The following is a 25,696-nucleotide window of genomic DNA, read 5'->3' on the forward strand; positions in this document are numbered from 1 at the left end:
CAACTGTCATTGAGGCTGAGAATCATGATATAATAGAGCCTTCGACCTCGTCTGCACAACCTGAGAACTGGGCTGAAACTGGTGATTTAACAGAGAGTTTATGGTTGGAAATCTCATTCTCAGAAATTGAGGACGAACTGTTTAGCCGATTTGACCCACACCATCACACCTCTTCTCACTCTGATTGTTCGAATTCAGAGTGTGAGAGAGCAGGTTCTTCAGCTGAATTAGGACAAGATGATGAAGTTCAGGAGAACCTGCAGGTCAGGCAGCAGAACACACCTGCACGTATTGGAGGTCACCAAGCTGGAGGGACTGACCTTGATCCTGATGAGGGTCTCGTTCCAAATTCTTGGAGTTTTTCAACCTATTTCCTAAAATGTATTTTACTGACCCTACTTTTCTCCTTTTTGGGTGCATATATATTCAGTCAATATATATGCGTGAGACCCATCTTTGATGTGAGCGACGATGTCTTCTCAATATTGGAACCCTTCTGTACCTTTGAAAATGTATTACCAGCTCCATTCTAATTTAGCCTACAAGAAAGCCAATGCATTTTATTTGGATAAACTTACAAAAGACCCCAAAGAAACAGATTTTAGACAAGTACTATTGAAAAAAAAAGAAAGCCCTGATATGTCTGATATGTCCCTCAGCCTTACAGCCTGAGGGACATATCAGAAGGTCTTGGAGATCACCTAGCTGGAGAGACCCACCAGGAGCACCTGGAGGTCAGCCTTACAGTCAGACGGACCCACCAGGAGGTCTTGGAGGTCACCTAGCTGGAGACACCCACCAGGAGGAGCTGGAGGTCAGCCGGATGGACAGACCCACCAGGAGGAATGGGAGCTCACCCAGCTGGAGAGACCCACCAGGAGGACCTCGGGGTCACTCAGCTGGACAAACCCACCAGGAGGACTGGGAGGTCAGCCTTACAGTCAGACGGACACACCAGGAGGTCTTGGAGGTCACCTAGCTGGAGACACCCACCAGGAGGAGCTGGAGGTCAGCCGGATGGACAGACCCACCAGGAGGAATGGGAGCTCACCCAGCTGGAGAGACACACCAGGAGGACCTGGAGGTCAGCCTTACAGTCAGACAGACCCACCAGGAGGTCTTGGAGGTCACCCAGCTTGAGAGACCCACCAGGAGGACCAGGGGGTCACTCAGCTGGACAAACCCACCAGGAGGACAGGGAGGTCAGCCTTACAGTCTGACGGACACGCCAGGAGGTCTTGGAGGTCACCTAGCTGGAGACACCCCCATGAGGACCAGGAGGTCACCCAGCTGGAGGACCTGGAGATCACCCAACTGATGAGACTCACAAGGAGGACAGGAGGTAACCTAGCTGGACCTGTTCGGCAGTAAGGCTGACCTCCAGATCCTCCTGTTGGTTTTTTTCCATTAGGTAAAGTTAATTCGTCATGTCAAATGTGCATATCTGTCACAAAATGAGACAGATATGCCCTTAAGTCTTTCATCAAAAGGACTAATGTCCTGTACTGACATAGCACCTCTTAAAGGTGTCTGGTTCTGGACAGGACTTTTACTTATTTAATTTGCAAGAACTGGTTTTTCTCCAGGCGCTCTGGTTTTTTCCCAAAAATCGTTCACTTTGGTTAAGTTATCTGGCCAATGTAAAATTTCTGTTCCTGCCATAGTGGCTTTTCTTTAGATCAGTTTTTCTTTAGCTGCTGCTTATTTAATTGTATTTAATTCTCTAAACTTTCTTATTTTTTATTTATTTTATTCAGATTCATTCTGTCTGTTCTTAGTTTTTATCCTCCTCATGTTATTTTACTTTCTAAGTAAGTAAAGTTTTTCACAGACACAATCACAAAACACTGTACAATAAAAAAATCAACTTTAAAACTACACAAAGCAAAAACAAACACAAGAAACACAACAAAATCATGATGTAAAAAAACCTGAGAAAATTAAAAAGCTTTTAGTTGCTTTTGAAAAACCTCTAAAGTGTCAACTCCAGACAAGATGACACAAAAGCATGAACAATTTTCTCTAGGTCAACTCTGGAGACCATATATGTTATTTTAGCAATGTTTCTTAGGTAACCCTTTATTTGAAAGGGTGTGCATAAGCAACTTTTTTTGTCAAAAGAGTCATTATTTACAGACAACATTCATAAACATTCATTAAGACTTCTCCATGTTCATAAAAATTGCTATGTCATATTTATGACAGCGTCATGTCAGTCTTATGCACACCCCTTACTGTTTCTTAAATGAAAGAGACAAAAGAAACACCAGGAGGACAGGAGGTCACCTAGCTGGATGGACCGCCCAGGAGGACCTGGAGGTCACCCAGCAGTAAGGCTGACCTCCTGATCCTCCTGGTGGTTTTTCTCCATTAGATAAAGTTAATTCGTCATGTCAAATGTGCATATCTGTCACAAAATGAGACAGTTATGCCCTTAAGTCTTTCATCAAAAGGACTAATGTCCTCTACTGACTAGAACATAGCACCTCTTGAAGGTGTCTAGTTCTGGACAGGACCTTTACTTATTTAATCTGCAGGAACCGGTTTTCCTCCAGGCGCTCTGGTTTTTCCCAAAAATCGTTCACTTTGGTCAAGTTATCTGGCCAATGTAAAATTTCTGTTCCTGCCATAGTGGCTTTTCTTTAGATCAGTTTTTGTTTAGCTGCTGCTTATTTAATTGTATTTAAATCTTTAAAATTTCTTATTTTATTATTCACTTTATTCAGATTCATTCTGTCTGCTTTGTCATATTTATGACTGTGTCATGTCAGTCTTATGCACACCCCTTACTGTTTCTTAAATAAAAGAAACAAGAACAGGAAACAGTCTTAATGTGTGACTCAAAACCAAATGGTGAGTCAAATGTGACACCCAGATTTTTTTTTCGCCTTTGATTTAGCTAGCGACCAGAAGGATGCAATTATCTGGCTGATATTTTGGTGCAAGTGACTCGGAGCAATAATCGTAGTTACTGTCTTGTTGGTATTCAGAACCACAGAGTTACTGGAAGAACAATTTTCCTTTAATTTTTCCCAACTTCCTGTCATCCACATTACCTCTTATTGTTATTTTGCCTTGTGCCTTTTTGTAAGTTGTATCCTTTTATTTAAGATACCATTATGTAGCGTCCTGGTTGAAAAGATGGTCTCTTTAACTGATGGTTCACGTTTCTTTATTCAACTGCCTTTATACATGCACACACCGTAAGAGCTACAAACATACAAACAAAATACCATTAGCAACTCTTAGTTGCTAATGATAATATATATGGTATGTATGTATGTATGTATGTATGTATGTATGTATGTATGTATGTATGTATGTATGTATGTATGTATGTATGTATGTATGTATGTATGTATGTATGTATGTATGTATGTATGTATGTACGTACGTACGTACGTACGTACGTACGTACGTACGTACGTACGTATGTATGTAGGAGGACTGGGAGGTCAGCCTTACAGTCAGACGGACACGCCAGGAGGTCTTGGAGGTCACCAAGCTGGAGACACCCACCAGGAGGAGCTGGAGGACAGCCGGATGGACAGACCCACCAGGAGGAATGGGAGCTCACCCAGCTGGAGAGACCCACCAGGAGGACCTCGGGGTCACTCAGCTGGACAAACCCACCAGGAGGACCTGGAGGTCAGCCTTACAGTGAGACGGACCCACCAGGAGGTCTTGGAGGTCACCCAGCTTGAGAGATCCACCAGGAGGACCTGGGGGTCACTCACCTGGACAAACCCACCAGGAGGACTGGGAGGTCAGCCTTACAGTCAGACGGACACGCCAGGAGGTCTTGGAGGTCACCTAGCTGGAGACACCCACCAGGAGGAGCTGGAGGTCAGCCGGATGGACAGACCCACCAGGAGGAATGGGAGCTCACCCAGCTGGAGAGACCCACCAGGAGGACCTGGAGGTCAGCCTTACAGTGAGACGGACCCACCAGGAGGTCTTGGAGGTCACCCAGCTTGAGAGACCCACCAGGAGGACCTGGGGGTCACTCAGTTGGACAAACCCACCAGCAGGACTGGGAGGTCAGCCTTACAGTCAGACGGACACGCCAGGAGGTCTTGGAGGTCACCTAGCTGGAGACACCCCCATGAGGACCAGGAGGTCACCCAGCTGGAGGACCTGGAGATCACCCAACTGATGAGACTCACAAGGAGGACAGGAGGTAACCTAGCTGGAGAGACCCACAAGGACAGGAGGTAACCTAGCTGGAGAGACCCACTAGGAGGACCTGGACTTCAGCCTTACTGCAAAACAGACCATCAGGAGGTTTTTGAGATCACACAGCTGGTGAGACCCACAAGGAGGACAGGAGGTAACCTTGCTGGATGGACCCCCCAGGAGGACGTGGAGGTCACCCAGCTGGACCTGTTCGGCAGTAAGGCTGATCTTCAGATCCTCCTGGTGGTTTTTCTTCATTAGGTAAAGTTAATTCGTCATGTAAAATGTGCATATCTGTCACAAAATGAGACAGATATGCCGTTAAGTCTTTCATCAAAAGGACTAATGTCCTGTACTGACTAGAACATAGCACCTCTTGAAGGTGTCTAGTTCTGGACAGGACTTTTACTTATTCAATTTGCAGGAACCGGTTTTTCTCCAGGCGCTCTGGTTTTTCCCAAAAATCGTTCACTTTGGTTAAGTTATCTGGCCAATGTAAAATTTCTGTTCCTGCCATAGTGGCTTTTCTTTAGATCAGTTTTTCTTTAGCTGCTGCTTATTTAATTGTATTTAAATCTCTAAACTTTCTTGTATTTTATTTATTTTATTCAGATTCATTCTGTCTGTTCTTAGTTTTTATCCTCCTCATGTGATTTTACTTTCTAAGTAAAGTTTTTCACAGACACAATCACAAATCACTGTACAATAAAAAATCAACCTTAAAACTTCACAAAGCAAAAACAAACACAAGAAACACAATAAAATCATGATGTAAAAAAACTTGAGAAAATTAAAAAGCTTTTAGTTGCTTTTGAAAAACCTCTACAGTCAACTCCAGACGAGATGACACATAAGCATGAACAATTTTCTCTAGGTCAACTCTGGAGACCATATATGTTATTTTAGCAATGTTTCTTAGTTAACCCTTTATTTGAAAGGGTGTGCATAAGCAACCTTTTGTCAAAAGAGTCATTATTTACAGACAACATTCATAAACATTCATTAAGACTTCTCCATGTTCATAACAAGTGCTATGTCATATTTATGACAGCGTCATGTCAGTCTTATGCACACCCCTTACTGTTTCTTAAATGAAAGAGACAAAAGAAACACCAGGAGGACCTGGAGGTCACCCAGCTGGACCTGTTCAGCAGTAAGGCTGACCTCTAGATCCTCCTGGTGGTTTTTCTCCATTAGATAAAGTTAATTCGTCATGTCAAATGTGCATATCTGTCACAAAATGAGACAGATATGCCCTTAAGTCTTTCATCAAAAGGACTAATGTCCTGTACTAACTAGAACATAGCACCTCTTGAAGGTGTCTAGTTCTGGACAGGACCTTTACTTATTTAATCTGCAGGAACCGGTTTTTCTCCAGGCGCTCTGGTTTTTCCCAAAAATCGTTCACTTTGGTGAAGTTATCTGGCCAATGTAAAATTTCTGTTCCTGCCATAGTGGCTTTTCTTTAGATCAGTTTTTCTTTAGCTGCTGCTTATTTAATTGTATTTAAATCACTAAAATTTCTTATTTTATTATTCACTTTATTCAGATTCATTCTGTCTGCTTTGTCATATTTATGACTGTGTCATGTCAGTCTTATGCACACCCCTTACTGTTTCTTAAATAAAAGAAACAAGAACAGGAAACAGTCTTAATGTGAGACTCAAAACCAAATGGTGAGTCAAATGTGACACCCAGATTTTTTTTTCGCCTTTGATTTAGCTAGCGACCAGAAGGATGCAATTATCTGGCTGATATTTTGGTGCAAGTGACTCGGAGCAATAATCGTAGTTACTGTCTTGCTGGTATTCAGAACCACAGAGTTACTGTAAAAACAATTTTCCTTTAATTTTCCCCAACTTCCTGTCATCCACATTACCTCTTATTGTTATTTTGCCTTGTGCCTTTTTGTAAGTTGAATCCTTTTATTTAAGATACCATTATGTAGCGTCCTGGTTGAAAAGATGGTCTCTTTAACTGATGGTTCACGTTTCTTTATTCAACTGCCTTTATACATGAACACACCGTAAGAGCTACAAACATACAAACAAAATACCATTAGCAACTCTTACTGGTTCCAACCTTTCACTTCAACCTATAAACCTCACTTTTTATAATATCATTAAATTTACAATACATGCATTTAATTAACTGTAACATTTCTGTATGACAAATGAATTAAAACGTATTCTAACTGTTTCAACTGTTTGACAGTTAATCAAATATTAACAACATTTCATGTTGAAACATTTAAATCACGCTCAATAAATACAATTCAGTCATCAAAACACCCACCTTGTTCCCTCATCAACCAAGCGCTAGTTAATTGATTGTCTGGACCTTAATTGGACTATTCCCTAGTTATCTCCTCTCAACCGTAACTCGTATCCTCGCTCACTCGTTGCACTATGTCCAAAACAGCCAACCATCAGTTACTGTCAGAAGTTTGTGTAGTTCGCCTAGCAACCTTGTCTCTCCAAAAAACCCTCTTTAAATCAAAACATCGGTCAAATGGCAACAAACAACTCCCGGCCAAATGAGGAAACAACATCATAAAAAAAAGACAATAAAACAAACAAACAAAAAAAAAAAAATATATATATATATATACATATATATATGCGTGTATGCATCAATTAAGTCATTTACACTCCCACCAAATCATTAGAACTTAACGAGTGGAGTGATAATGATTTCTTATAGTTAAACAGTCTCTAATAGTAGAACCAGTTTCTGCACTGGACGTTCCAACATAGAAGCCTAGCTGGAACATTGTCCTTTCTCCATCTTTCGTTCTCCAAAACAAATCTTCACTTTTCTTACAAGTCCGTCCTTATCAGTTACTGTGCTCATCACAAGTGCTAATCTCCATTCATTACGAGGGAAGTCATCCATCTTCTCCATGACAACATCTCCGACCTTCAAGTTTCTTCTTGGAGTGTGCCATTTCTGCCTTGTTGCGATGTTGGATAGATACTCCCTTTTCCAACGTGACCAAAACTGCTCTGCTAGATATTGCACCTGCCGTCACCTTTTCCGTGCATAAATGTCTTCTTTGACGAATTTACCTGGAGGAGGCAGAACTACCTTTGACTTCATAGTGAACAGGTGATTTGGAGTCAATGGATCAGGACTGTTTGGGTCAGGCCTGTGCAGAGACCACAAAAGGGGCAGGTGCTCTAAAAAAAAAAGGGCACATCCAACCTCATTCTAGGACAGAATATTAACAAAGCCACTCAACTTTCAGAGTTTAATAAACAATGATAAATTACAAAAATGTGAGATATACAATCAAAGCTAATGAACATCTCCATATAGAGCACAACACTATGCATATGTAAGATATTTTATTAGCAATTTCTTTCTGCAGGTCTATTTCGTTATAGGAAAGTATTGCAATATTCAAACCCGCAATTTAGCAAGATATGTAAATCAGAGCTGGACCACCAGACATATTTTGTCTTTACAGAATTACACTATTAAAAATATAAAAAAGGGCACAATGCAACCTTTTAGTGGACTGTAATCTATAAAACAAAGAGCTGCCTGTTTGCTACAGTGGAGATGAAGATGGTCCATTCAGGAAAGCAGAGCTGCATCAAACTTTAACATGGAACTGCAGAAAAAAGAAAAAAACAAAATCAAAAATTGAATTGTTAATGCATGTCATCATGAGAAATGCCTACTGAGTTTTGCTTAAAAAACTTTTTTAAACATTTAAATCACATTCGTCTCATGAAGTGCATTTTTTTTGCAAAACAAACTTATTTTGCATGTCAGAAATCTTTTAATATTCTAAGTTTTTGTTGGAGTCAAAGTTTTGCTTGTGATTCTCATATGACGTGTTGAGCAGGGCCTAAAATCGCAACAAAAGATTTCTGATGTGTGCAAATAAAAGTTTATGTTTGGCAAATAACTTTAAGTTCACAAGACAAAAATTAGTTATTTAATTTAAAAAGGTTTTTTAAACAAAACAATTAGTTTTTTAAAAAATAAATCATTACAATTCATATATTTATATATAAAGTCATTTACACATTATTCTTTAATTTTGCCTGTGACATTCTGCATATTTGCTCCTTCTGCAAACATTACACCCTGGGAGGGTCATCAATTCATCATAAGGCAACACAGACACACAGGACAAAGAAAAATGCACACACTTGAACACAGTTTGGCGAGACCAATTAACCTGTCTAGAAACCCACACATGCACAAAGAGAACAATGAAACTTAATTCAGAAAGACCCAAGGCTAGGACTCAAACACAGTAACTTTTTACTGCAAGACAACAGTGCCACCAAGCGCGCCACTGCCCAGAATTTGTTTCCACTTCAACCACTTCTTCTTTCCAACTGCTAGAGGGGAACCATGGACTTTGACATGTCAAAGTGTTTCTCTTTCAATAATATTGATAAACTATTTTGTTTGCCAAACCTAAACTATGATAGCAAATACAGAATAGAAAAAATAATCTCCTGTAAAAAGAAGAGGTTATCCAAAATCAGTCATTTTAGATCATTTGATTTATAATTTAAATTTAAAGATACTTATGATAAGGTGTGTTTGTATAAAACCTTGAACATTAAATTTTAAAAGGCAGATGGAAAATATCAAAGACTATTTTCTCATCTTTACTGTACTTCTCCTAATTTCTGTCTGAAATATCAGATCCTGGACCTGGAGGGAGTGACTTAATTTCAGCAAAAAGAGACACAGTGGAGGCAAAAACATAGCAATTTGGATAAATAAATAGAATATTGTAGAAATATATTTTATTGTCCCAGAATATGAAAAAAAAATCTGTGCACCAGCAGCAAAGTAACAGGCAATAACAGCAAATAGACTCACACAAAGATAGAATATACAACATATATAACAGAATAAAGAATATAATACTGTACACAAAGGGCAAAATTTCAATGTAACCCAAGTGAAATGTTGAGTTCCATTTTCTGGTTCGCTACTATTGCCCTCCAAAATCTCGCGATAGTTTGATTATATAACTGCAATTCTCGCGAGATTTACTAAGCAGCCAATCATTGCTGAGCGTCTGAGTCACATGTACCACCGCAGCTAATTTGCTGGGTATATTAGCTGGAGTGAAAAGCATGGAGGATTAGAACAAGTTTGGGAGAGCAGAGCTGCAGGTCGGTTGAGTGTAACATTCTGTTTTTCTTTAATCTTGTATGATGCTGATAAAATTGTACCAACTTTAGGAGTCTCTGGTTGTGAGCTGAGGGAAACAAAACCGATTGTATGCCGTATGAACTGCGGAATTGGTGAGTCATTTTATGAAGACTTGGCGTTCTTGATCCAGATGCTATATTGCGACTCTGAACAAACAAATTGGAGAACAATGAGATGCCTTAAATATTTATTAAAGTATTTGCCTAGCTTGATGTTTTTTTTATATTGTTTTTGTATGGAGCATAATTATTGACTTTTTATGAATAAGATGTATTTGGAAATGCATTGATTAGTAAACGATCATTAGGATTATTCATATTGCAATGAGTGCCGATCGTATTTTTTATTTGTGTGCACACTGGAAGGTTTTGATTATATTTGAGACTGGTCCTGCTTTATTGTACAGGCCAGGTACGCATCACGACCTTCAGGATCTTTGCCAGCCATGTCCTTCCCAGATATCAACCCACCTGGAGTGCAGAGGTATGTGGTTGAGCACATCATGAAAAGCGACGATAATGCAATGCACATGTCCTCTTTAAAACTTAGATCATTTTCTGGTCGAACTCCAAGGCCACAGCATGAAATAGACTATGAAACTTGGCGATCTGGTGTTGACCTTCTGTTAAAGGATCCTGCTTTGTCAGACCTGCAACGCTCTAGAAAGATTTTTAACAGTCTATTACCACCAGCTGCAGATATGGTTAAACATCTTCAACCGGATGCACCTCCCTTGAGTTATCTCAAAATCCTTGACTCTGCCTATGGAACAGTCCAAGATGGTGATGAACTGTATGCAAAATTCATGGAGCAGTTCCAAGATGCAGGTGAAAAACCATCAGTTTATTTACAACGCCTGCAAGTGACTTTGAACCATGCTGTAAGGAGGGGTGGTGTATTAGCTGCTGATTTTGAAAAACATCTCCTGAATCAATTCTGTCGTGGTTGTTGGGATGACACCTTAATCTCTGAGCTCCAACTTAAGCAGCGCAAGTCAAAGCCACCATCTTTTGCAGAACTGTTACTATTGTTGAGAACAGAAGAGGACAGGGAAGCTGCTAAAGCTCAGCGCATGAAACAGCATCTTGGCTCTAGTAAAACCAGAGCTAGTGTGCATTCGCATCATGCTTATGCATCAGTTGAAGAAAAGGGTGCTTATGATAACTTGACTACCATCACCCAACAACTTGCTAAGCAGTTAGCTGATGTACAGAAGCAATTGGCTGCTCTTGCAGCTGCTCAGCCTGGTCAGAAACAGGCTGTCTTGCCAAAATCTATGAATGTTGCAAAGTTCAAGCAGCCTCCACAGATTAGTAAAAGTTCACCTCAATCTTCTCACAAAAATGCAGCTTCCCCACCCAAGCCAGGTTACTGCTATAATTGTGGAGAAGATGGGCATGTAAGACCAAAATGTGACAATCCTCCTAATCCTTCACTTGTTGCTGCTAAAAAGAAGCAGTTTGTGGAAAAACAGAAAAAATGGCAGAAAATGAACTCTCATAGTGCTCTGTCGTTAAACTGAACCTGGTTCTTGTTGAGGGACAAACGGGAACTGCAGAGGACCAGAAAAGTCCCACCAAGCAGACGTTTATAGGATGCACAAATCTGTCTCATAACTTCTGAGGCTACAGAGTTGCCACGAGGGTTGATTGGCTCAAAATGTACTGGTGAAGTAACAATAGCTGGTCAACGAGTTCAATGCCTGTTAGATACTGGATCACAAGTGACCACAATACCAGTTTCATTCTACAATCAGCATTTTTCTCATCAACCGGTGAAACCATTAAATGAGTTGTTACAAGTAGAAGGAGCTGCAGGCCAAGCTGTCCCATACTTGGGTTACATAGAAATGTCAGTCATTTTTCCTAAAGAGTTTGTTGGCACAGATTTGGATGTTTGTACTTTGGCGCTCGTGGTTCCAGATGTTAAAAGTGGAACTCAGTCCCAAGTTCTGATTGGAATGAACACCCTTGATTCATTATATGACAAACATCTGAAAGATGAAAATGTTAGCTTTAGCCCAGCTAAGTATGGCTACAGAGTAGTTCTTCAGTTGCGTCACCAGCAAACCCAAGAGCCCAGTGTAAGTGATGTAGAACTAGACAGTGAGTCACCTGTTGTTTTTCCAGCAGGCCATACCATCGTTCTAGAAGGCTATGCTTGTACCAGCTTGCTGCCAGTTAGCAGTTGGGCATTAGTTGAGCAGCCTTCTACCCCCTTGCCAGGGGGATTGTGTGTGAAAAGTTGTCTGGTGTCATTGCCCAAACATACACTTTTCAAGATTCCAGTGGTTATCACAAATGAGTCAAACCACAGCATAACGTTGTCACCACCTGCTTCTATTGCAGAAATCACAGTATCACCACAGCTTCTATCTGAGGTTTCCTGCTGTAAAGCACAGCTCAAGAACACTGACAAAGTTGATCTCCAATTTGAATTTGGAAATTCTCCAATTCCCTCTGATTGGAAAGAACGAGTTATTGCTAAACTCAGAGAAATTCCAGAAGTGTTTTCCCATCATGACCTTGACTTTGGATGTACTGATCGGGTGAAGCATCACATCCATCTTCATGATGAGACTCCATTTAAACATCGTGCTCGCCCTATCCATCCAAATGATATTGAGGCTGTTCGCAATCATTTGCGAGATCTTCTGGAGGCAGGAGTAATAGGAGAATCAGAGTCACCATTCTCTTCACCGATTGTAGTCGTTCGGAAGAAGAATGGGGATGTTCGGCTTTGTATAGATTATAGAAAGTTGAACCTCCAAACGGTAAAGGATGCTTATGTATTACCAAATTTGGAAGAGTCATTTTCAGCTCTCACTGGTTCACGATGGTTCAGTGTTCTCGACTTGAAGTCAGGATATTATCAGATAGAAATGGAAGAAAGTGATAAGCCTAAAACAGCATTTGTGACGCCACTTGGGTTCTGGGAATTCAACAGAATGCCCCAGGGTGTGACTAACGCACCGAGTACATTCCAGCGCCTTATGGAGAAGTGCATGGGTGATTTGCATTTAAAAGAAGTTCTGGTTTTCTTGGATGATTTGATCATCTTTTCTGACACCCTAGAAGAACATGAGAGAAGGTTGATAAGAGTGTTACATCGGCTCAGAAATTATGGTCTTAAATTATCACCACAAAAATGTAAGTTTTTCCAAACATCTGTGCGTTATTTGGGTCATATAGTTTCTGAACACGGGGTTGAAACAGATCCAGAAAAGATTAGTGCCTTAAAATCCTGGCCAGTTCCGCAAACTTTAAAAGAACTACGATCGTTTCTTGGTTTTGCGGGCTATTACCGCAGGTTCATTAATGGCTATGCTGCTATTGCTAAACCTTTAAATGACCTGACAAAAGGGTACTCCTCTACCCGCAAATGGGGCCGTAAAGCAAACATCTTAAATAACAGCCATGATGTTAAACAACCTTTTAATGAAAGGTGGACTACACGGTGTCAATCTGCTTTTGACACATTGATTGACAGATTGACAACAGCCCCAGTACTCGGATTTGCCAACCCAGGTCAACCCTATATCTTGCATACAGATGCTAGCACCATTGGGCTTGGAGCCGCTCTTTATCAAGATCAAGAACAAGAAGGAAAGCTACGAGTTATAGCATATGCTAGCCGTGGGTTGTCTGCCAGTGAAGCTAGATATCCAGCTCATAAATTGGAATTTTTGGCTTTAAAATGGAGCGTAACTGAAAAATTCCATGATTATCTTTATGGCTCCAGTTTCACTGTCATTACAGATAACAATCCATTAACATATGTTTTGACCTCTGCTAAACTTGACGCTGCTAGTCATCGATGGCTTGCTGCACTGTCTACATATAATTTTAAATTGCAGTACTGTGCAGGCAGCCAAAACAGAGATGCTGATGCCCTCTCCAGGAGACCACACCCCCAGACATCTAATCTACAGAGAGAATGGGCTATGGTGCAACAGTTCATCTCAGCACATATGGATGAAACGGAGGATGCTGCAGAACTCACCCCTGATGTGGTCGGAGCCATTTGCCACAGCTGTCTGCTGAGAGGCCAAAGTCCCGATGGTCCTCTGGAAAGAAACATTACTCTGGTGGAAATGATGAGTATGACCCCTACAGCTCTTCCTGATTTGTATGTTGATGTTTCAAGGGTTTTCAGTCCTTCCATCACTGTCCCTTCATGACATCAGGGAGAAACGGAGAGCTGATCCTGTTTTGAGAGAAGTTATTCATCAGCTTGAAACAGGAGAAAAGATCCCTCCAACTGCTAGAGCTGAGCTTCCTGACCTCTCTCTGGTGATGAGAGAATGGAATCGCCTTGAACTAAAAGATGACCTTCTATACAGAAGAAGGCAGGATGGTGAGGTCTTAATGTTTCAGCTTGTGTTGCCAGAAGAATGTCGTCCTGTTGTCCTTTCAAGTCTCCATGAAGATATGGGCCATATGGGGATTGAAAGAACACTTGATCTGGTAAGATCTCAATTTTTCTGGCCACGCATGTCTGTAGATATTGAAAACAAGATTAAAACCTGCAATCGCTGCATTCGCCGGAAGGCTTTGCCAGAACGAGCTGCACCATTAGTGAGTATCCAGACCAGCCGGCCACTTGAGCTCCTGTGCATGGATTTTCTATCAGTTGAACCTGATAAAAGCAACACTAAAAACATTCTTGTCGTCACAGACCATTTTACTAAGTATGCTATGGCTTTTCCAACAACCAATCAAAAAGCAAAGACTGTTGCGAAATGTCTATGGGAGAATTTTGCTGTGCATTATGGGTTTCCTGAACGCCTGCACACAGACCAAGGGCCTGATTTTGAGTCTCGCCTCATTAAAGAACTCTGCAACATTGCTGGCATAAAAAAAATCACACCACGTCGTACCATCCTCGTGGGAACCCTGTTGAAAGGTTCAATAGAACTTTGCTCAGCATGTTGGGTACATTGGAGCCAGAGAAGAAAACTAAGTGGAAAGAGTATGTCAAACCACTTGTTCATGCATATAATTGCACCCGAAATGAGGTCACAGGCTTTACTCCATACGAGTTGATGTTTGGTCGCTGTCCAAGACTTCCTGTCGACATAGCCTTCAACTTACCTGTCAGAAGTCCATCATCTCAATCACATTCTCTATATGTGCAGAACCTGCGTTCCCGGCTAAAGGAGAGCTTTCAACTAGCTTCCAAAAATGCAGAGAAGATGGCAAGAAAAAACAAGATTCGTTTTGATCAAAGAGTGAAACCAGCCAGTCTTGAAGAAGGTGATCGAGTATTGGTCAGAAATGTGAGACTTGGAGGAAAGCATAAACTGGAGGATAAGTGGGAGACAAATATCTATGTGGTGGTTGGTCGTATGGGTGACCTTCCTGTGTATATTGTAAGACCAGAAGCAGATCCCTCTGGAGGGACCCGAACTCTGCACCGCGACCTTCTTCTCCCTTGTGGATTTCTTCCCCAGATTGAAGAAGTTGATCAGCCAATTTCTACACCTGCTCGTAGACCTCATACCCGCAGTCTCCAGGAACCAATAGAGGACCTAGAGGAGAACCTGGATGAGGAAGATGAGGAATGGAGTGTGCTTCGGTTCTCAGTTTTGTCGCCTGTGAAGGTCGGTGTTGAGGGAACAATCCCTACCCAGTCCATGAGCAGGGTTCCAGAAGCTGACACAGAAAGGCAGATTCCCTCATCTGATGTTGACAAATTGTCTCTACTGCCTGACACCGGGGACCCACTTCCAGCCCTGGAGAAAATTCCTTCAGAAGATCAGCTGGACTCAGGAAGTTCACGTAAGCCCGAACAGGTTCCTGAGCTGAGTTCATCTGAAGTGTTGGAGTCCCATGGCCCAGTAGAGACATTACCAAAGCCAACCATGTTATCACCACATTCCCCTGAATCGCCTATAGCTATTCCTGAAACTCGAAATGGGTTAGAAGCTGAACGGCCAATTCGTCGGACTAGTCGACAACCAAAACCAATTAAGCGCTTTCAGTATGCCACTTTGGGCAATCCATTAATTTCAGTAGTGCAAACCCTTTTGCATAGCTTAGCTACTGCTTACGGGGAGACCTTTGCTGAACCCGTCTCTGATGCTCCTGTACGTTCAGATGATTTAACATGCATCGGCGTTGCATGGATTTAAGGGGGGAGGGTGTAACCCAAGTGAAATGTTGAGTTCCATTTTCTGGTTCGCTACTATTGCCCTCCAAAATCTTGCGATAGTTTGATTATATAACTGCAATTCTCGCGAGATTTACTAAGCAGCCAATCATTGCTGAGCGTCTGAGTCACATGTACCACCGCAGCTAATTTGCTGGGTATATTAGCTGGAGTGAAAAGCATGGAGGATTAGAACAAGTTTGGGAGAGCAGAGCTGCAGGTCGGTTGAGTGTAACATTCTGTTTTTCTTTAATCTTGTATGATGCTGATAAAATTGTACCAACTTTAGGAGTCTCTGGTTGTGAGCTGAGGGAAACAAAACCGATTGTATGCCGTATGAACTGCGGAATTGGTGAGTCATTTTATGAAGACTTGGCGTTCTTGATCCAGATGCTATATTGCGACTGAACAAACAAATTGGAGAACAATGAGATGCCTTAAATATTTATTAAAGTATTTGCCTAGCTTGATGTTTTTTTTTTTTATATTGTTTGTTTTTGTATGGAGCATAATTATTGACTTTTTATGAATAAGATGTATTTGGAAATGCATTGATTGGTAAACGATCATTAGGATTATTCATATTGCAATGAGTGCCGATCGTATTTATTTGTGTGCACACTGGAATGTTTTGATTATATTTGAGACTGGTCCTGCTTTATTGTACAGGCCAGGTTCGATGGCGAGCTGAAGAATCGGGTTCAAGAACCTAAAAGGATTTCACCTGTGGTGTGTTGAGATTTGGTTTCCCCACCAGGCTGGTGGGAGACTTCCTGCAGCCCATGAACAAAACTGTTCCCACTCTGATCTGACTTTTGTCAGTATATGAACTGCAGCAAGCCGTCTAAACAACTCACCTGATCCTGTTGAACCGCCCCAGTTCAGGGGGGGGGGGGTTGTATGAACTGAATAGTGTGGCTTGTTGCTGGAACTGTGGAGCTGATTTGTTTTCTTTTGATTTAATTTAATATTTCATTCTTTGTATTATTTCCTTTTATTTTAATATGGCCATTTGAATGTTTCTTTTCCTTATTGTAATGTAAATAATTAATCACTGTGAATACAAGGCACTCACATCTGCAACTTCTAGTCTGTCTACTCCTTCCCGAGTCGTATCTAGACTTCTGAGAACTAGTCCATTGACCTTGTTGGTCATAATCCATTTTTTATTTAGAAATATAGTATACTGTTTGCACAGATGCTACATCAACATATAACATAATCACATGACTTGGAGTCGAGTCATTAAAATCACGACTTGACTTGAAAAAATGCTGAACGACTTGGACTTGACTTTGACTTGCTCACTATTCCCTTGGGACTTGACTTGACTTGAAGCTGTTTACTAGAAAAGACTTGATATTTTACTCAAGTCAAAAATTTAAAACATGTTACAAAGGGGCCCCATTAATTCATTTCACTCAATACGTATGTTACGGCCACTTGTGGTGCAATAAAACAACCAATATAAAAAGGACAATATTTATTATTACAAAATAAGAGAATGTATATTTGCAAAACAATAGGTAAACAAAATAAATGAAAAACAATGGAAAAAGGAAATCAAAAAGAACAGCAGGGTGCAGCAACAACTGCAAAAAACAAAGAAACAAAAATTACCAAAACGCCTATTAAATCTTTGAAATATAACCATGCAATTCAATTAAAAATTAAACAAAGTCTACCTGCAGCGTCGATCAACCACACGCCCAGGTAAAGCACTTGTCAAATTACGACATGTCGTGTGGCCCTATATAAAGAACACCAAACACTGACTTAATATAAATCAAATTAAAAGAATTTTGTCTTTACAATAAAAAACACACACAAACCTGATGACAAACAGTGGAAGGCGTGGGCCAACACACCTGGTCCAACACAGAGGAGATTGACAATCTGCCACCAGTCTGACAGCTTCCCTTTTATGGGCACTCGAGATGTGGAGGCAGCGACCCCTGGTGGTTCCACCTGTTACATTCCCCCCATCATTATGCATCGGCGACCCGACGATGTACATAAAAAACTATTGCCCAATAACTGAATCATTTCTTTAGCACAGGACAGGGCAGCCTGGAAGGGTTGGAAGGCTGTCCGGCAGTTTTCCGAGCTGACCTCCTCGGCTCAGGGATGATGGCGGTGTCAATCTCCTGTGTGGGTTTTTTGCCAGAAAGAGGCTGATCATCAGAATTTACATCTACAGGAATAACATCATTCTCAGCCTCCGATTGAATCCCAGATTCAGGCAAATCCACCACTGGTTCATCACCCACTTCATCACCCACCTCAATATCTGTCTGCACATCTTCCAAACCATTTCCCTGATGCCCTTCCCCCCCACTATTTTCAGGGACACTTCTAAGCTCGACCCTATGGACCTGACAGAGGGGCCCCTCCTGACCCACAGGTACTATAGAGTACGCTACCCCTCGCTCAGAAGGTGGACGAACCACTTGATAGGGAGTTGAATCATAAAAATCCTGAATTTTGCTGTGACCCCTCACTGAATGGTTTCTCGCATACACCAAGTCTCCTTCCAGAAAATCTGGCGCAACATCCTCATCCTGATGTCTCTGAGCCCTTCTACTCTCTACTTTTTGGTGCACCATTTCATAGGCAGCATGGAGTGATTTTTGGTGCTCTTCAACCCACTCTTCCAAGGGCAGGTCAGGTCCTCCATCACTTTCACCCAAACCCACAAAAAAATCCACAGGCAACTGTGGTTTTCTACCAAACATCAAAAAGTAAGGCGTCATACAAGTGGATTGATGGACAGTTGTATTATATGCAAAGTTAACTTGGGGAATATGCCGGGGCCACCTGCGTTTCTGTTCAGGTGAAAGAGTTCTTAGCAAATCATGTAAAGTGCGATTAAAACGCTCACACTGCCCATTCCCCTCAGGATGATAAGGAGTCGTGCGGCTTTTCTCAATTTTATAAACTTTGCAGAGCTGATGAACCAACTTGCTCTCAAAATTTCTCCCCTGATCAGAATGAATCCGGACAGGGGGCCCAAAATGGTGAAACCAGTGCTTCACCAGTGCCTCTGCAACAGTACCGGCACGCTGATCTTTTGTGGGGACAGTCTGTGTAAACTTTGAGAAAACATCAGTCATTACAAGGACATTTTCTCTGCCGTCTGTAGCAGGTTCTAAAACTGTAAAATCTATTGCCAGAATCTCATTAGGTCTAGATGCTTTAATTGTTCCTATATAGGTTTTAACTTTGGGCAACACAGCCTTTGACACCACACATCTTTCACAGTTTTTACACCACTGCTCTACATCCGAGTGCATATTGGGCCAATAAAAACGTGACTGAATTAGCTGCAAAGTCCGCTCCACCCCCTGATGGCCATGATCATCATGAAGCGAACGGAGGACACCTTCTTGCAAACACTGAGGTAACACCACCTGTTCAACCTCAGTCTGCCCATCAGAGGCCTGAACACAGCGATAAAGGATTGATTCTCGCTCCCTAAACCGATTCCACTGCCGAACCAATTTCCGGGTAACCTTATCAAGTTCATTCCTCTCTTTAGCATCAGGCATCCTACCCCTCGTCCAAACTTGCATAAAAGAACCGATGTTAGGATCCTTATGCTGCAATGTACACAGGTCAGCACCTGACAAACCAGGTAAGACACTGATCTCTTCCTGTACTCCAGCAAACCCCTCACATATACCAGAGCCAGCCCCTGCTATGTGTGGTATGCTGACGGGACAATGCATCTGCATTGGCGTTTTGAGAACCAGGACGATATTTCAAAGTCAAATCGAACGCTGCCAGTTCCGAAACCCACCTCTGCTCTGTTGCTCCGAGCTTTGCTGTAGCCAGATGACTTAATGGATTGTTATCTGTAAAAACTGTGCATTTATTACCCAGCAAATACTCTCTGAACTTTTCTGTAACAGCCCACTTAAGCGCAACAAGCTCTAACTTCATGGAGCTGTAGTTATTCATATTCTGCTCGGTGGGCTTCAGACTGCGACTAGCGAACGCTATAGGGCGCAATCTACCCCCATGATCTTGAGAAAGTACTGCTCCTAACCCCGCATGGCTGGCATCCACTTTCAAAACGAATGGCTTCTGGAAGTCTGCATAGGCAAGAACAGGAGTTGTTATTAATGCAGCTTTGAGCTTGTGAAAACTCTGCTCACACTCCTCATCCCAGAAGCCACCCAAGGGCTTCTTGGGGGTTTTGCCCTTTTTTCCAGGAGGGAGCAGTCTAGCAACAAGACGGTTTAAAGGGGAAGCCATGTTCAAAAAACCACAAATAAACCTCCGATAGTAACTGGCAAATCCCAAAAATGAACGAAGTTCTGCTAAAGTAGCAGGTTGCCCCCAGTCACGTACTGCCGCTACCTTGTCTGGGTCAGTAGAGACACCCCCTCTTCTGACACCACATGACCCAAATATTTAACCCTCTTCTGAAAAAAATGACATTTTGACAACTTAACCTTTAGCCCCTGGGTTTCTAGTCTGGAAAATACCTGATTTAATCTTCCCAAATGTTGTTCAACTGATGATGAAAAGACAATTACATCATCTAAGTACAGTAGTAAGGACTGGTACCGGCAATCTCCAAACAAGCGCTCCATAAGACACTGAAAAGTACTGGGTGCGTTACACAATCCAAAAGGCATGCGATTAAACTCAAATAGTCCAAATGGAGTGCAAAAAGCTGTTTTTTCCTTGTTTTTCTCAGCCATCTCTACCTGACTATACCCACTTGCCAAATCTAATGCTGTGTACCACTGTGCCCCAGCCAGAGTATCCAAGGATTCATCAATTCTGGGTAAAGGAAATGCATCCTTTCTGGTTTTAGAGTTTAGTTGTCTATAGTCCACACACATGCGCAATGTTCCATCCTTCTTCTGAACTAAAACTATTGGTGAAGCATATGGACTGCTGCTTTCCCTAATAACATGACTTTGTAGTAGCTGTTGAATATGATTGCGAACTAAATCATACTGAGAAGGGACAATGCGTCGATAAGGTTGTCGCACTGGTGTTTCATCCAGCAGGGGGATCTCATGGGTTATTAAGTTTCCACTACCCACATCCAGATCACTTCTGGCAAATACTTTGTTATATTTTAACAACAATTCCTTCGCCTGTTGTTTCTCTTTACCCTGCAGGTTTTCAAACTCAGGCAAATTCAAGTCTGTGTTAGACACAGTAGTTTCATGACTAGCAATTAATGCCATACAACTGTGAGAGTCAACAGAAACCTGAATCTTAGAATCATCTGTCACCAGAGTAGCAGTTTGAACAGTGGCCACAACTCTACGAGGTGTTAACCACACATCAGATTTTCCTACATTAGTAATGGGAATGAAGGCACCACCCTTTGCCGCCTTCACTAAAGAAGGTGAAACCAACAATCCCTCCGGGAGGCTACCCCCTTCAGGACCCAGAGGTTCAACAAACAAATCGATTGGTTGGTGTAACGGCATCTGTGGGCATGTCACTGGCACATGACAGAGGCTACCAGCTGGAACACAGGTTTCTTACCCTGCACTCTGACCTGATGAGGGTCAGGGGAGCTGACCATCACTTCCATCATTTGACAGTATCTCAGCATTCTTCTCCATCCCCGAGGTGCTGACTTGAGTACAGGTGCTTCCCAAAGGTCAGAGCCATACAGCCTATACAGCTCGAGGTAAAGAGGTTCAAACACATTCATCCCCAAAACACCAGGTACATTCAGTTTCTTTTGTCTCATGTAGCTGTCTGTTGGATCCTCAACTATTAATAAACCTCGACAAGGAAGCAACACCCCCAACACAACAACATCAAGCTCCACATAGCCATGGTAAGGAATTTTTAACCCATTTTCTGCCTTTAAACCCAACCAACCACAGTCCTTTAGTTCTTTATCAAACAAATGAGAAAAATTGTTTTTGAAAAAACTTTCTGTTACAGTGGTCACCATAGAGCTGCTGTCCAACAAACAATTTATCCTCACCCCAGCAAAATCCACCTCCCCCTGTGGACATTCACCAACTAAATTACATGGACTTGATTCATTGTCAATAGAGCCATGAAAACTGCCCACCAATGTTTGGCTCTGCACACTGGCGGGTTCTAGTTTTCCGTTTGCTTAGGAGGAATAGCTTGTTTAGGCTCAGTGTTAACAAAAGCAGTACAATTTCTGGCAATATGCCCACTTTGTTCGCATCTGAAACAAATTGGTTTTCCATCAGCAGTGCGTCTAGGACAAAAATTGCGAGTTCTAGGGGGAGGTAAAGTTTGAAGAGCCAAAGCCTTCATGACCAGTTCTAACTGGGCCTGCTGAGCTTTTAACAAAGTCAACAATTCCCCATATTCAGAAGTGCGAGAGACTGAGCTTTCACAGGAGACAATCCTTTCGTCAAGAATTGGATTATTAGATTTGTGTTTTCATATTGTGCCATCCACCTAGTGGCCTCTCTAACATCACGAATCGTCCATTCCGGATTAACATGAACCAGATCTCTTAGCCTCATTCTAAGAGCCTGTTCTCTCACACCATCACAGAACTGGTCACATAGATCTTTAGAGGAGTTTAAGGCTGCTTGTGCATAATTTTTTATTATCTGATCCATAAGGTCCATAAGAACATGAGAATAATCAATCAATGATTCTCCTTCAAATTGTTTACGGTTAAAGAATCTACGCTGTAGTGAAATTCTTGAATGCATACAACCATAAACATCTCTAAGAACATCAAAAATACATTTCACATTCTCCCTTTGAGTTGCTGGTAGGAATTTAATTTCAGTCCGAGCAGCGCCCTCTAGATGTTCATAGATAATCTGCGCACGTTCTTTTTCTGTGTTTCCTCTTGTTTGCACATAGTCTCTCATCAATTCAATCCATTTGTCCAAAGTCAGCGACTCTGCACTATCCAGTTTCCCAAAAAATAGTGGCAGTTTCTTATCCTGCTGCACATAAATAACAGGATTGTGCCTGTAGCTCCTGAAGACGTTGACGGTCTTTCCGAGTCCATTGCTGCCAACGTCGCCAGCTGGCGTTCCAGATCCTTTATTCGCTGCGACATGGCCTGCTTATCGTGCTCATCCCCGGCTTCAGTGCCACTCGATACGTCCATGTTGATGCTGTATGTCACCAGCGAGAACTTCACCCCGCTGCCCCCTGCTGTCCTTTATAACTTAAATCATACAATTACAAAGAAAAAATAACTTCCCGCATTCGTTTGGCATGCGGGAAAAAAACCTGATGACAAACAGTGGAAGGCGTGGGCCAACACACCTGGTCCAACACAGAGGAGATTGACAATCTGCCACCAGTCTGACAGCTTCCCTTTTATGGGCGCTCGAGATGTGGAGGCAGCGACCCCTGGTGGTTCCACCTGTTACATGTATTAACAGGCGAAGTCCTTCTCTTCTCACAGTTTCTGAATTCGCAGTCGATTTCAGAATTAAAGCAGCAGCTTCGGGCTGGAACCCATCCACACTCAAAAGTGCATACTTCCACGCCCTAAACGAGCAAATAAAAGATGAACTGGCTACATTAGATGAGCTAGCTACCCTGGATGAATTCATAAATCTTACCATACGCTTAGATAACTGAATTCGTGCCAGAGAGAGGCGGAGAAGAGATCCACCGATAAGAACTTTTTCTTCTGTTCGCCTCACAAACCCCCCTTCTACTCCAACTCCGCAGAATAACTTACCGGAACCCGAACCCATGCAGGTCGGGCATGCCCGATTAACACCAGAGGAGAGGCAAACGAGGCTTAAGTCTAGACTCTGTCTTTATTGTGGCGAATCAGGGCATTTCATCTCAAACTGTGGGCTGCGTTTAAATGCTCAGGTCAGTCAGTCGATGCTGGCATACTGGCGGACCATCTCAGAAAGAATGAAACCCTTCGTCTTCTCCTCCCAGCCATTCTATTCAATAAAGATCAGTCAATTTCTATCTCAGCCATGATAGATTCTGGTTGTGAACAAAGCCTAATTGACTCCCAGTTTGTTCAACAGATGGAAATTGAGACTACTCTGCTCCCAACCCCATTAAGGGCCTCTGCTCTTAATGGTCGATCTTTGTCTCAGATCACACACAAGACCAAACCAGTTGAAATAATTTTATCTGGGAACCATTGTGAAGTCATTTCATTTTTTGTTTTTCCTGCCGCTAACTCCCCCATTGTTTTGGGATTCTCCTGGTTGCAGCTTCACAATCCACACATTAACTGGTCAAAAATGCATGTTAAATCCTGGTCAGTTTCATGTCACTCTACCTGTCTCCGTTCCGCAGTCCCTTCAGGTCCTTCCCCAGCAAAGCAGCAGGATGTAGACCTTGTCGACTTGTCCTTAATCCCAGCAGAGTATCACGACCTAGCTCCAGTCCAGTGTTCAGTAAGTCGCACGCTATTTCTCTACCTCCACACCGTCCGTATGATTGCTCCATAGACCTCCTTCCTGGTGCCCCACTTCCTAACAGCTGTCTGTTCAATATCTTGCTTCCCCAAAGGGAAACCGTGGAAACAGTTTAGCGCCGCTCTTGGAGTTAAGGTGCCTCTCACCTCTGGTCGTCATCCTAAATCCGATGGTCAGTCTGAAAGGATGAATCAAGAACTCGAGAACACCCTCAGATGCGTAACCTCCTCCAATCCTGTCACGTGGTCCCAGTTTCTGCCCTGGGTGGAGTACTCGCATAACTCATGTTTCTGCATCCACTGGGTTCTCTCCTTTCGAAGTGTCTCTAGGTTATCAACCACTGTTACTATCCACTGAACAGCAAATTGCAGTCACTTCAGTTCAGCAGGGTAGAGGGTTTCAGTATCTCATTGACTGGGAGGATTATGGCCCAGAGGACCGCTCTTGGGTGCCTGGTTCCTACCTTTTAGATTCTATGATCTCTGATTTCAATGCTTCCGTCCTTCCTTCAGTTGGACCACCTGGTGGCGATCATTAAGGGGAGGGTACTGTTGGGTTCCTGGGTGTTTCCTTTTGTTGTTGTGGTTGCTGTTCTCTGTTCATCCTTCAGGGGGCGCCTGGCGGTTATTCCTGGAGGGCGTGGACCAGCTGATATGAATCACCTGCACTGCATGATCTCATCTGGATGAGTATAAGAAGAGGAGGCAGCCTACACACCAATGCCAGAGTGTTTTGCCAGTTTTGGTATAACAGGCCACCCAAATGTTTCCAGCGATCGCTCGTTGTGAACTCCTAGTGACGTTGTTTTGTTTTTTTTGTTGTGCCTCCACAGGAACTCTCTCTGTAGAAGCTGTGAAACCCTTTGTGGAGTTCCAGCACAGAACCTCTCCTCCTATAACCTTTCCTCTCCTTGTGACGCCAGTGGATTACACCCACCGGATGCCCAAGTCCCTGTACCCCACCACTGTGACCAGATCTCCACGCAGGCTGCCCTCCTCTCTCCTGCCATTAAGAAACTCGACCTCACCTCGTCCGCCCTCCAGTGCTGCCGCCTTTAAGTTTAGCAGCTACACCCGACTTCAGGATATCCACCCAGGAACCATCAGATTCCCCCCTCGATCCAGATAATCTCAGCTAAAAGTAAGAACGTTCAGTTTTTTTTCCCTGCAGTTTGCTATTTCCCCCAGTCATTGAACTCACCATACACTCTCACCCTCCAGTTCACACCCAGAAGCACCGACTCCACTCCGGACCAGTTTTTCCCCCCTTTCTGACTGAATTTTTCCCTGTAATAAACATCATTTTACTGATTCCCCTTGTACCGTGGGTGTTCTTGCATGTGAGTCAGACGATTAAAACATGACATAGCCTGGTGTAACATAATTTAATTGTTTTCCCAATCAGACAATTAAATGTTGCTAACATTAAAGGTTGAACTTTTTTAGGCCATGATGACAAAATTATATATAGGTTCAGGGCCGTGCAGAGACCACTAAAGGGGCATTTGCTCAACAACAAAAAAGGACACATCTTGCCGCATTCTAGGACAGAATATTAAAGCCACACCGCTTTCAGAGTTTAAACAATGATAAATTACAAAATTGTGAGATATACAATAAAAGCTAAGGTGAATCTCTATATAGAGCATACAACTATGCATATGTAAGATATTTTATTAATTTCTTTCTGCAGGTCTATTTTGTTATAGGAAAGTATTGCAATATTTGGCAAGATATGTAAATCAGAGTTAGACCAGCAGACATATTTTGTCTTTACAGAATTACACTATTAAAAAT

General features: G+C 42.3%; 1 protein-coding gene and 1 long non-coding RNA gene across 4 annotated transcripts; one reads left to right on the forward strand and one right to left on the reverse strand.

The window, feature by feature from the left end:
* The first annotated feature begins 3,277 nt into the window (after positions 1 to 3,277).
* On the forward strand, positions 3,278 to 25,211 carry LOC103465794 (uncharacterized). Of its 3 annotated transcripts, none has more exons than XM_081607909.1 (7): positions 3,278 to 4,180; positions 9,396 to 9,458; positions 9,773 to 9,849; positions 23,779 to 23,879; positions 23,995 to 24,644; positions 24,733 to 25,040; positions 25,121 to 25,211. In XM_081607909.1, exons 2-5 carry the CDS (start codon positions 9,436 to 9,438, stop codon positions 24,088 to 24,090), a joined length of 297 nt encoding a protein of 98 aa, XP_081464035.1. In that variant the 5' UTR covers positions 3,278 to 4,180; positions 9,396 to 9,435; the 3' UTR covers positions 24,091 to 24,644; positions 24,733 to 25,040; positions 25,121 to 25,211. The 3 variants fall into 3 exon arrangements, with proteins under 3 accessions (XP_081464035.1, XP_081464034.1, XP_081464033.1); XM_081607908.1 differs by lacking the exon at positions 3,278 to 4,180 and adding an exon at positions 8,571 to 9,326; XM_081607907.1 differs by lacking the exon at positions 3,278 to 4,180 and adding an exon at positions 21,246 to 21,331 and having other exon boundaries at positions 8,573 to 9,458.
* LOC145551946 (uncharacterized) lies at positions 4,101 to 7,701 on the reverse strand. Its single transcript, XR_014087837.1, has 3 exons — positions 6,472 to 7,701; positions 6,056 to 6,209; positions 4,101 to 4,189 (listed from the first exon to the last, which is right to left on the reverse strand). It is a non-coding gene; the product is annotated as an uncharacterized LOC145551946 (long non-coding RNA).
* Positions 25,212 to 25,696: the final 485 nt, after the last annotated feature.

The sequence above is a fragment of the Poecilia reticulata genome, chromosome 6, assembly GCF_904066995.2.
Source record: "Poecilia reticulata chromosome 6, P_reticulata-male-v2, whole genome shotgun sequence".
In the NCBI taxonomy this organism is placed as follows: domain Eukaryota; kingdom Metazoa; phylum Chordata; class Actinopteri; order Cyprinodontiformes; family Poeciliidae; genus Poecilia; species Poecilia reticulata.